This window comes from Fistularia commersonii, chromosome 19 (genome assembly GCF_037954325.1).
Source record: "Fistularia commersonii isolate RoL2024-O1a breed Wild chromosome 19, RoL_Fcom_v1.0, whole genome shotgun sequence".
NCBI classification, from domain to species: domain Eukaryota; kingdom Metazoa; phylum Chordata; class Actinopteri; order Syngnathiformes; family Fistulariidae; genus Fistularia; species Fistularia commersonii.
In genome coordinates, this window is record NC_141302.1 from 8010906 (window position 1) to 8023420 (window position 12515).

Here is a 12515-nt window from a genome sequence, read left to right on the forward strand (position 1 = left end):
GAGCAGGGTAACAGCCAACTTAACCAAACTTATTCAAAATAAAAATTAAAAAATCATTGTTTGCAATATTTAGGTACATCACTTCAATTGGTCAACTGGTCCCTTCCTCTTAGGCAATTCAGTGACGTAAGTAGCTAAACACCTGATTGATTTAATTTAACTGAATATTGCCACCATCTGTTTTAAACATAAGTTCAAGGTATACATCCAAACATAGACCACTGCTTTGTAAAAAATTGATTTGGTTTTAATGTCCGCCTTTTAGCTTATCATTTACAAACATAAAAAGGAGAGAAATCAATCACAATATAGACAAAACCAAACGGAAATAACTAAACAGGATTACCATTAAGCCGTATTTGATTTATTATTCTGGCGATACACATTTTGTGCTGTATTTCTGTCTTGTTCAACAAAACATACCGGTATAAATAATATTAAAATAATGAACAAATTGGATTTTAATTTTGTGTGATGTCTATATGGTTGAGTTCATCCAATGTTGAAGGTCATATCATGGAATTTCTTTAAACCATGTGTCCACTAGTTTTCCATTACATGGAGGTAAAACACAATTACCCAGACTTTAAAATAACCTCGGTTCATGTGCCTTCTTGTTTGTGCTTTTTAACTTATTTCTATGACAGCATGAACTTGCAGAGCCTGTTCTTGCTCAGACCCCGTTCACATCAGTCACAAAAATAACACTTCCTTCGGGATATTAGCTATCACTCAGACGAGACAAGGTTACATTTGTTAAGACATGAAATTAGGAGAAGTTGAGAGATCTTTTTGTGTTTTAATTGAAATGCTGACAAGGGAGGTCATGCTGCCATTCACAGGGTTCTTGAGTTTAGTGGTCTTAGCTGGGGTTCAGGTTTACACAGAGATTAAGCTTGCCAAAGCCTCTGGAAGGTAAAGATAAGGAAAGGCAGCACAAAACCAAATTAAGCAGCTTTGCACTTGCCGTGAGACAAAGTTACAAGTAGGCTTTACAGACCTAGATTAAATAGCTATATCCGTCTGGAAGAATTGCTACACAAAAATTCCAAATATTAATTGTGCATTTTGCTTTATGAGGGATTGAATCCTATAGGAATCATCTGAGAAATCCCCTGTCATGATCAGCTGCACCTCAAATAAAATAAGAAGCAAATAAGGGAAGAATGCGTGGACAATGTGAATAATTCAAATTGTTTCCAACAAGCACTTCCACTGTCAAATCTTGATATCAGACCTCTGCCTGCTAACGAATTAAGTGGGACTGATCATTTACATGCAGGCCAAAAAGACCTTGGATCTGATCTGTCCTACAGTACAATGACGTTCCCTGGATATTCACCCTGTAACTTCAAATTATTGCATATACTAGATAGAAAGAAAAAGAGGCATTAAATTGAAAAAACAGCTTCACATATTCAGTGTGGCTGGCATTTCACTCCAGTGTCACTTGTAAATGGTGTTAGTTTCAGTGGACCCCATTTCAAATGCTGCTCTCAGATGAGATTCTTATTAGCTTTTGGTAACCTGAGTCCTCATATACAATACTACCTGTGGCCCCATCCGGAATATGCGAAACTGCCAAACTCTACTAATTGTGTGAGGAATTTTAAAATGCAAAAATAAGCAGTCACTCGCCAAATTTAGAAACATTGTTCTACGTAGCATCAAAGGAATGTGATACGGAGGGACACAGTGAATTTATGTGGATATTTTGTACGCTCCATAACAGAGTAATTATGAAGAGATTGTTCTTAACTTATATTTACTATTTAAGGATCCACCCAAATGTTCACTTTCCATCTCATTAAAATGCTATAATGAAACCAGAGAACCAATTTTGTTTTTCAAAATTGACAATTACCACATATGGAGGACGGACATTTGGATTAAAAAATTTTAAAACTACAAACCAGGCTTGAATCACAATATATTATTTCATTTCAAAAGAAAATAATCAGCAATAATAAAAACAAAAACAAAAAACAACACTTTGCTTTTCAAAACAAGGCAGTATCAAGCACAAATGTGACAAATTTGTGTTAACATGAAAGATTCAAGCAAGTTAATGTACAGCAACGGCCTCAAATCTCAATATAAGTCTTTTTTTTTTGACAAAGAATAAAATGTGCACACACCCATGTGTTTCACATATGCTCCCCATCAACAAATCTCCCATCTGGTGTGAATAGGGTTTGCCTGAGGCCTAAATTATTTGTAAGATAATTGCTTTGGTTTTCAGTCAAGCATATCTGCTTAAATGTGCAACTAATCTCTGGTGTGTAAGATGGCATTTTTTGGATTCTTCTATTCGCTGAGTTAACTTTAGCTTCAGTCAAAACATCTCAGGAAATATTAAAGACAAGACCTTTCATGGACACTGGTGCTCAGGATTTGGCATGGTAGCAAATTGTACTGGCATTAACTCTTCAATGAATTACAAAAGTTTAGCCTCTTTCGTCACACAGCATGAAATTACCAATTTTCCAAATGGCTGCTAAATCCTAATCTACTCCTTAACTTAGATCATTTGATCTGAGTTGAACCTGAAAACTTCAGCTACTACTTTTCTTTACCACGCCATTAATTTTCAGCTTTTTACAGAACCAGTCAAAAAAAATACAAAGGTATTGGTATGGAATAAGAATAAGAAATTCCAAGTATAACCAATAATTCAATAATAAATAAAATAAAATGCAAACTTGAGCAGGATTTATTGTTAAAACAACCTGCTTCATTACATTAAGACATAAAAATAAGACCTATAGGTTTTGGAGTGACATTAAGTAGCAATGGAAGATAAGGACATTGGTTTGAAAATAAAAATTGCAAGTTAATTTGTTGACGTTTCTGTCTCTTTATAAAAATGTCAAAAACCCAAACATAAAATGACAGTTGCCTTATTTTATTTATTTATTTTTTAAAAAAAATCACAGATTCTTAAATATATCAGGCTTTGTAGGCAGGGCATTTATCTTATTATCCAAAGCAGTAGTATTCATCTGATTCCACCCTGAGTTTCAGGGGCGATTTGCTAAAAGCCTCGCCATCAATGACTGTTTTATCCATCAAGCAGTCCAGGTCTGTTGGTGAAGGGTCATTTGGTAGATCCTCAGCCAGAGTATCCAGATAACTACCAACAGACAGACCATCGAGTCCATCACTATTAACGTCATTCAAGCTGTTGAAGCTCCCTCCCAGTGACGCACCATCCTGGCTGTCTGACAGGCTATACAAACTGCCACTCATGCTCCCCTCTTGGCTGGCCACACCTCCTTTGTCTTCGATCATCCAGCGAATGGATTCAATGCCCTCGTTGATTGACATCAGCTGTTGCATCAGCTTCACATCAATGGCTCGCAAGTGTGCCTGTATGTGTGGAAATAAAGACTAGAGTCAGATTGTCATAATTGGACTATGCAGATGTTTTAATATGTATAGTCATCCCCAAGCATTGGCAACTAATGAGCTGAACATCTCATATCCTCAAAAAGTATTGTTAACTACTACTAGCTACTGCTTTTTACAAATACTGAATTAGATAGAATTTCCTGAGGTTTACCATCACCATTAGGAGGTCCTGTAATCAGCACACTTGAGGAAATCTCGATGTCAGACTATGAGATAACGGAGCTTTGCTAATTGACTAAGCTGAGAGTGATCTTTAATGGAGGGAAAGAAGACAAGAGTCTGTTCTTTAAATGCAGCTACCGATACAAGAATAAGATACCTTGGATTGAACTCTTCTTGGAAATGCAGACGGTAGTGACACACCTCTAACTTAAACAAAGGCGTATCGTTATTTACAACTTTTATTGCACTTAAAGTTCAGAAACCACAGCTCCGATAGTACCACAAGACCCACGCCAGACTTTAAAGCTATGACAACTATATACAAACAGGAAATACTTCATGCAGAACATTTTAAATTTACTGTTTATTTACTACTGTCGAAACTCCTTTCTCCAATGGGAGTCGATATAATTAAAAGCAGAGGAAGAGCTACTTAATTGAGCTTACTGTGACTTTCTTTCTCTCTCAACAACTGTGAGCATTGTGTCTGACCATGGCCAGAACAATCTGTGCTATTTTGTTTAGACTGTCTTGTGAACAAAGACTAAACTGCTGCTGTCACAGACCTAGTCACTCTGCTCAGAAGCAGAGCCAGGAAATGCCCTGGATTTTGAGTAATACGCCTGCTTAGTACAGTATGGCCATTGATTTAAGCGTGTGCTACAACAGTTGTGCCATTAATTGAGAATGGAAGTGGGTAGCCTATAGAGTCATTCCAATGGATTCCCTTGTGTCAGAATTAAAAATGGTAAAGGGAGAGTTGTAACAGCCTGTCACTTAATGCTCTGGGGCAGACGTCCACAAACAATACTGGTACACTATTCCAGACAAGCTGCCTTGATGAACCAGCCTTTCTTTAGTCTACAGTTTGCAGACAGTTTTCTGTTAACCTCACACTGCATTTTTTTTTTCTTCCCCAGGGAGATAACTAAACTGATGGCAAACAGACAGTCATAATGCAATTTAATCCTGAACTTTTGTTATGTTAAAAAGCTTGCCTCAGCAGATCAACAATATGAAATTAGTTTAATGATTAAATAATTATTCTGCCCGATTTTCTCTACAATGGGGAAATTGCAGTGAAACTGAAGGAACGTATTTATTATATGAGGCAAACAAGGAGCCATTCTCAACCACTGAATGCAGACAGGCAGCAGACTCTGAAATAATGTTCATCCCAAACCTGCTGTGCACTAAAACAGAGCAGTCTGATTGGATTAGTGATTAAGCTGTGAAGGGAGCCAAACAAACAGGAGAAGCCCAGGATAGCCTGAAAATGAAATAAGTCTCAAAAAAGCATTCATACTCATTATTCAAAATCAAGTATGTCCGATATGTCAGCATTGGGGGCATAGTCAGTGATTCAACACTTAGGTGGTGTGCAGAAGACAAAAGTTGCCTGATGATGGTACATTTTGACAAAAGTGGTCACATTTGCTGTGTCACATCAAGACTAAAGCCTATCAGCAGTAAGCCTGTGATGAGGGGCCAGTCAGCAGCAGCAGCAGCCACTACTAGTCCACAAAACCCGGTCAACTTGACCATCTGCTCAGGAAACCCAATGCCCTTTCTGACCTCACTTGAAAGAACGCGGGATTCGTCATTGCGTACGACATCTCACCTCAGAAGGCTTGTATTTTGTTTAAAATGTACTATTAAACTGAAAAGGGGATTTAATGGTGCAGATTTGCCCGAGCACAGGGTCTCGCCCCTTTGGGTAGGGGGGCACTGTGGGTGCACGGTGCAGGTGTGAATAGCCCTGAGTCTCAATGTAAGACAAAGGCTCTCCCATCACTTCACTTCACTGCCACATGTTGCTTCATTCCCCCTGGGATTCAGCCTTCCAAGGCCATAAATGCAGAGGTTGAAAAAGCCTGCATATGCCACGATAACAGCCGTTTTAAAACCACTCTGCTTTTAATACGACTGGGAGATACATTTTCGCCTGATAAATTCGTACCAAAGAAATTACCGGTGGAAACGGGATAAAAGTTTACTTTTCTTACATTTAATTTTCCATAATTAGGCTTCTTGAAACTCACCATTTCTTGTTTGAGGAACAGCAATTTGCTCTCCAGTCGTTTCAAATCGGCGGAGCTAGCCGGTAGTCGGCCGTTGGTTGCGCTCTTCTCCAGAACTTTACCCCCGACGAGAGAACGGATGAGACTCTCTGGAACTTTCCGACCCAACTTCGTTTCAATATCCTTCAACTCGGGGAGAACGCTGCCGTCCTCGTCCATGACGGAAAGTCACGGAGTTGTTGTTGGTGGTGGTGGTGGTGTGAGGTGGGAGACACGATGGACTCACGCTGTGTTTGGAAGCTGGTGAACTTCCAGCGTCGGCTAGTGACGCGGCGAAGTGGCGACTGATTCCGAACACTAACCCGAGTCAAGGAGCCGCAAGCCCGCGTGCGACCGCACCACTTCCGCCCCACTCGGTCACAGCGTGGGTCTTCCGAGCCACGGACCCACGGCGCACACCCCACGGACGGTAACCTCCGCGACTAGCAGCGTGACACTTCAGTGTTGACGCGCTCCCGTTAACGCCCTCCCATAACCTCGGAAACCAGACACCGGACAGGTGAAGTCACGCCGCAAAGTCACGTGTTGTCCAGTGAATAAACACGTCTTGCAAGTTGCTTAGTCGAATAATCCACTTGGGAGACAAAACCTTTTTAATCATTTGAATAATTTATATGTCCACCCGGATCCAACACAATTTTAAAACCAGTATAAAAGTAATAAAACGAGTGTGTTCACCACCATTTTAGAGAAATGTGTGTTTTTCTTCTTCGATCGTAAGGTTGAAAGTCTCATATGAAAAGTAACGCATCAGTGAGACTGACATCAGGGCCCGTTGACTGGTCTCTAAAACACAACTTTTCTTTCCATTGTTTTCATTCTTGCAATCCATTTTCCAGATCGTCTCGTCCATTTGTCTAAATCAATCAACCTGAAGCCTGTCGGCTTTCAGTCTTTCAGTTTCTGACGTTAAACGATTGCGTCCCCTTGTGGCCGTAGTGTGTCCTCTACACGAGTCTGAAATTCCAGCAATGAAAGTCTCAGCACAAACGACGGAGGTTACGGGTGATGGGACTTTTAAATCACGTTAATGTCACTTTGACGCTATTTTTTTATTTATCTAAGTATACAAGATTTAGCACTTTCTGAATCTCTAAGAGTCTACATTCTTTCCAGTTCAAGTGAATCATCAAACAATAAACTTCATACATTTCTTCGCACTTAACTAATTCGCCTTGAATTATTGGATTTGGGGAAGGGGTTGATAATAATTGTCACCAATTATAGCATTTTATATATATATATATATATATATATATATATATATATATATATATATATATATATTGTTTTTAAACGGAATACTGGAGTGGATAGAGGCAGGTTTTTTTCCGTATCGTAGCATGAAACAAATATTTGTTAATCTGTTCGAATCTGTTCCACAGACACGAGAGGGATTTTATTTAGCTGCATTTTGCAACTTTACCACGAGATGTCGCTGAATCTGTATTTGAAAAGCTTCTGCAAAATCAGATTTCAGCAGAACTCAATAGTATCGCTTTTGCACCAACAGTCTTGTATTTCTTCTTTATAATCTTCTTTTTTAAAAGGGGTTTTAAAACTCTATATAACGGGTATGTGCTGCATGTTTTCTTTTCCTTGACAATTAATAGATATTAAATATTGCTTTTTTGTAAAAGTACAGTGTTTAAGGATTTGTAAACAAATCATGATATAAACCAGATTTTCGATAACGGCTATTAATGTAACCCAAGTGTTAGTTTTCTAGCACCTTGTAGTATCCAGTGATCTATGCATGATCTCTAATGTAATAGATTCAATTTTTAAAAACTGCTGTATCACTAAAGTGAGGTTGACAACTGAACCATAATCCTAGACAACAGATTGGCTTTTTTCATCATCGTACCGCTGGTACTGATCCCCGAGAAGAGGCTGGTGACCCTCCATTTTGTGAGACCTGGCACGCACAGCGCATGTGGTGACAACAAAAATGACAGCAACAACCATAAGGGCAGCAACAATAGCCATGGTGATGATTTCAGTCATGGTAAAAGCTTGACCTAGGAAGACAAATAATAGAATTTATTAATTCAACATTAAATGCTGTATTTATAATGTTACAAAACTCGAAGTAATTCAAAATATAATAATACCTGGCCATACAGCTTCATAAGAGTAGCCAAGATTTTCAGGGGCAGTCACAAACATCTCTGCATTAGTGACTGGGGGCCAGAAAGGCACCATGTTGTAGCGCCTATTGTGACCAATAGGAGCATTTTCATCTGGATACACAGCTGAATCTGTACACAAAATTCAAAATGTTAGACTTCCTACGGAGGCATCATTTGAGGTTTGTGAAATTGTTAATAAAGTTTTTTTTTCCCCCTACAATTTAAAACTTTAAACCATTGTAATTGAACTTAATCATTTAACCATTGTAAACTGTACACACACACACACACACACACACACACGTGCGCACACACACACACACACACACATACATATATACACTATATATATAGTCATCAATTTTATAAAAGCGACAATTTTTCCTGAGACATGGAGCAGTCAAAATGTTGAGCTGTCAAAGCAGTCAAATCTTGAGCTATTCTATACCTCCACTGTGAAAAAAAAGAACCTATCCTTGAACTTGAAAATGTACATCATTACTTTCTACATTGTATTAAGCAGTGAATATTTTTGGTTTTGAATTTAATTAAAATTATGTTTTCAAAGGATCCAGCAAGTGAAGTTGTGATGTCTTGTTATCTTTGACAGGTGATTATACTATACATACATTTCAACCAAATATAAATTGACAGGTAATGGGCCCAGAAAAGCTCATTATGCTGATAACTGATGCTCTGCTGAACAAATCACATTTTTTTCACTAGGATTATTTGGCAGAACACCTGGACTGTGCCTCCTCAACCACTCGTCAAATATGGCGTCGGTGTAAGTGTGGAGCAGGACGAAGATGGGGTCGTTGGGTGAGAGATGGGTCTGTCCTCCAGTTCCATTCAGGAAGAGATGAGCCAGGTTGTGGAGACTCCTCACCACTGGGTCATAGTTTCCCTGGGGGGCACTATAACCTGATGTTACAGCACAGACCACCATGAGCCAAAAAAGCCAATGACAAAATGTGGACACGTCTACAAAATGATCCCCAAATTAAAGGCTACATTCGACCAAATGACCAGAAAGATGTACTTACCTTCGATGGTGTTTCTGAAACTCTGCGAGGAGGTGGAGTAGTAGGGTGGTGTGTCAAAAGTGTTCACCTGCAGACAATCTGCCACATCCTGAGGTTCTGGGAGCCGTTGCACCATTGGCCTGTTGACATTTCCTGCCGGATTCCTCCTAATAGGAGAGGTCTCTGTGCCTGGGATGAGAATAAACAATCTTTGTAAATACATCTCACAAGGGATCATTCTGGCGTTGGTAAGCAATGCACTTACTGTTGCAAATGGTTCCCTGCGTGTCATAATCTTCTACATTCTCACAGATGACCCTCCACTGAGAGAAGATGGAGTTGGCGCTCAGGGAGTTCATATCGAAAGAGCTCCTCGCCCCCATCAGGTCATCAGTGCAGATGTCACATGTGCTTCCACCAATGGCAAAGTTCCAGTAGGGCAGAGCGAAGGAGGCGTCCTGCAGCATGTCCTGGGGGGGTCATGAGGTGGAATGAGAACAGCTGTCTTCGGACATGCAAGGATTTAAAATTTAACCTGCAACACTTGTGAATATGAGTTTCTGTAAAAGCAGTCACTGATAAATTACTTTTCTGCTATGAACGCTCAAAAGTCATTATTCAAATAATATCAAGTGAGGCTGGTGAGGAAGAGAGGACCTGTGGGGCTGTAGACTTCCACAACCACACTTCCAAGGAAATGAATATGTAACCTCAGGCTACAGCGTTTGTGGTTTCCTTGTGCTTTGCTAAAGAGTGTTTTTGTTCGAATCTCAGCCCATAATAAGCTTAAAATTTACATTCTTCTCGCTCTTTGAGGGATGAAATACCGTTGCACGTTTCTTCGCCAATTATTTTGGGGAAACACTCATTACGCAAAGTAAACAGACACCAGCTGAGTTGAGGAAGAATATTAGTCGACAATTTATTGGTACTTTAAAACTGACTATTCGCCTCGGGATATGAAACATCGGGGCACTGGTTAAAGTGTGTTTTCTTACCTGCATATCCCGTTCCAGCTGCAGGAGGTGGTACCGGTGCCAAGTGACGAAACCAGGCCCCTCATGCGAGAAATCCACCCCGCCGAAACTCGGCTGCCCGGCACCCAGGAAGGTCTTGCTAACTGAGTAGTAGTGCGTCCAGACGAAGTAGTTGTAAATTGTGATGTTTTCGAACTGCATGGTATTCCCGTCGGGGCCGAAGATCTCCGGAAAGCGTCGGACGGCGATCACCAGTTCCGGATGTACTGTGCGCTTTGCCAGATCCAGCGCGTTCACGAAGGCGCGCTTCTCCTCCGCACTGAGCAGCATCACGTTCCTCCTTACTGGACGGATCGGCGGGGAAGAAATGGATTAGCACGATGTTTCATGAGGGAACTGGAATCTGGCTGTTCGGGATGGAGAAAATCGCAGAGAAGACCTGCGCCAGAGGACCAGTTCCGCAGGTGTCACGGGTTTCTGATGCGATCTTTTAAAATGGGTGAATAAATTTCAGACCCCTTGAAATGGGCCCAAAATGTAGAAAATTCTAAACGGATTAGCTCCCAACGATTTCCTACGTATGTAATAATAATAATAATAATAATAATAATAATAATAATAATAATGATAACAGCAACAACAACAACAATTATGATAATAACAATAATAACAATAATAACAGCAATAATGATTATGACAACAATAACAGCAATAATAATAATAACAATAAGCAATAATAATAATAATCATAATAATAATAATCATAATAATTAAAGAAAATCTGAACCTACCAACAGATATCCGCTGGTCACAGTTGACCCCGCTCCACCCGTGTCTGCAGCGCCCGCAGTTATAACCACTGAAGTTTCCGTTGCATTGGCATGTTCTGTTGAAGAAACGCACAGGCCATCTTTCTCGGTCATCCCGCCCGTCGTGTGGGTACTGCGGGCCATGAGGTCGCGGGTCCACCGCGATGGACACACACTGCCCGCGCCCGGTGTTTACCCCACACGGGTCGTTGCTCAGACCGAAGGGTGACGGGCAGCATTGTCCGCTCCGGAGGCCCTCGGGCGTTACGCACTCTCTGGGGAACTGGGCACTTATGACCGCAGCACCCATTAGTGCCAAAAAGCAACTCCGCAACATCTTGGGTGCAGATTTTACACAAAGCAGATCCATTTAGTTATTTGCACGTAAATGCACTGTAAAAAAAACCCTGACTCCTTAGTGCATCACTTCTACACAGCGAGGATCAACTTATCGTCTGAATGAGTGTGCTAGACTTTCCCCTCCCACGGACCAAGGCCCCTGCATCTGCCCCCCCACAAACTGGGGAACTGACCTTAAATACCGGATTAGCGCATGACTGCCCAGATTTTCTGACTTCCACGTGATTCCATCACATAGGCCTAACATCATATTACCTACTGAGAAATGAGAAAAAGTAAGCAGTGTGATCCAGTCATGCACACCATTATCTTCTAAAAGCCCACTGGACTGTTATTTTGTGCTTAGAAAAAGGAAGATAGGAAAAAAAAAACAGCGACAACATTTAATCAATTGCAGAAATAAAGGTTCAGCTAAAAGCACAACTTTGAATGAATGAATAGGTCTGGCTGAAGAAAACTACATGGAGGCAAGCAGATAACCTAAATTCAACATTTAGAAAATAGTTAATTAAAAGCACTCTTTGAAACTTCGCTCTGAGCCAGAAGAAGTGGGACAATGTGTTTTTATCCATAACATTGATTATAATTAAGAGTACTGTGATAGAATTAATTTAACACGGAGTAGTGGCCTTTTACAAACAGCCTATGGGGCACAGTAGGAATTATCAACTTTGAATCACCAAGATGTGCTGTCTTGGGGTTGTTATATACGGAAACATTTTCTTGCTCAATAAATTGTCAGACTCGAACCATGAAATCCTGAAAAAGCCCACAGGGATTGGAGCTTTTGCTATTCCACGTGCAATAAATATTGATTGGTGTAGTAAAACATTACATGCTTGAACGTCTTCACTATTTTAACATCCTTTTTGGGGCACTCAAATGTTTTTGCTTCACTTGCTGGAATGTACGAGTTTTCACATTCCTCGATAACAATATAAATCACATGATTTAAACATGACTTTGTTATTGCAGTGATTCTGGCCTGGTTCAATATTCAGACAAATATGTGATTTGCCAATGCTGTGCCCCCAAAACTTGCACATGTCATCATTAATAATAATATTTTTGTTCTCTAAACTAATACTCTAAACCAATAGCCAATTTAAACCAATTTACCAGATCATTTTTGAGGGCTATCTATTTTTTCATACTCAGGGTGAGACTTTTCTCAGATCAGTGACACAGTTAACAATATAAAAGAAGGATTTCATGTGATACAATTAGAAAATTCAAGATTGAAGATAACATGAACTGTTAAATTTAACAATGTCAAAAAGTTTGCAAATTAAATATCTGAAATCTGTTTTAGGTTACTTAACATTCACTTTATGGTTTTAAGCATATGCTTGAAGGTGATCATGACAAATATGATGAATCTGAATGTAATTGTATTGTGAGGATGCTGCAAGCTTTATGAGCTGGATTTACACTGAAATGTGTAATACGCCATATTGTTTAGTTTTATCAAACTGTCATCAGCCTTGACGGGCAATATGCAGCAGCATTTTAATATTTTTTAGAGACAGTTCAGCCACCTGTTCTGCTGATTAAAATG

General features: G+C 39.9%; 2 protein-coding genes across 2 annotated transcripts; both read right to left on the reverse strand.

The window, feature by feature from the left end:
- Window positions 1-233: 233 nt before the first annotated feature.
- lurap1l (leucine rich adaptor protein 1 like) lies at window positions 234-6133 on the reverse strand. Its single transcript, XM_086165612.1, has 2 exons — window positions 5616-6133; window positions 234-3369 (listed from the first exon to the last, which is right to left on the reverse strand). The coding sequence occupies exons 1-2, from the start codon at window positions 5811-5813 to the stop codon at window positions 2980-2982; spliced, it is 588 nt and encodes a 195-aa protein (XP_086021738.1). The 5' UTR covers window positions 5814-6133; the 3' UTR covers window positions 234-2979.
- Window positions 6134-7173: 1040 nt separating this feature from the next.
- Window positions 7174-11091, reverse strand: tyrp1a (tyrosinase-related protein 1a). The gene is made up of 7 exons (XM_086165611.1): window positions 10580-11091; window positions 9810-10132; window positions 9077-9281; window positions 8833-9000; window positions 8531-8710; window positions 7769-7915; window positions 7174-7675 (listed from the first exon to the last, which is right to left on the reverse strand). The coding sequence occupies exons 1-7, from the start codon at window positions 10965-10967 to the stop codon at window positions 7488-7490; spliced, it is 1599 nt and encodes a 532-aa protein (XP_086021737.1). The 5' UTR covers window positions 10968-11091; the 3' UTR covers window positions 7174-7487.
- Between the last annotated feature and the right edge of the window lie 1424 nt (window positions 11092-12515).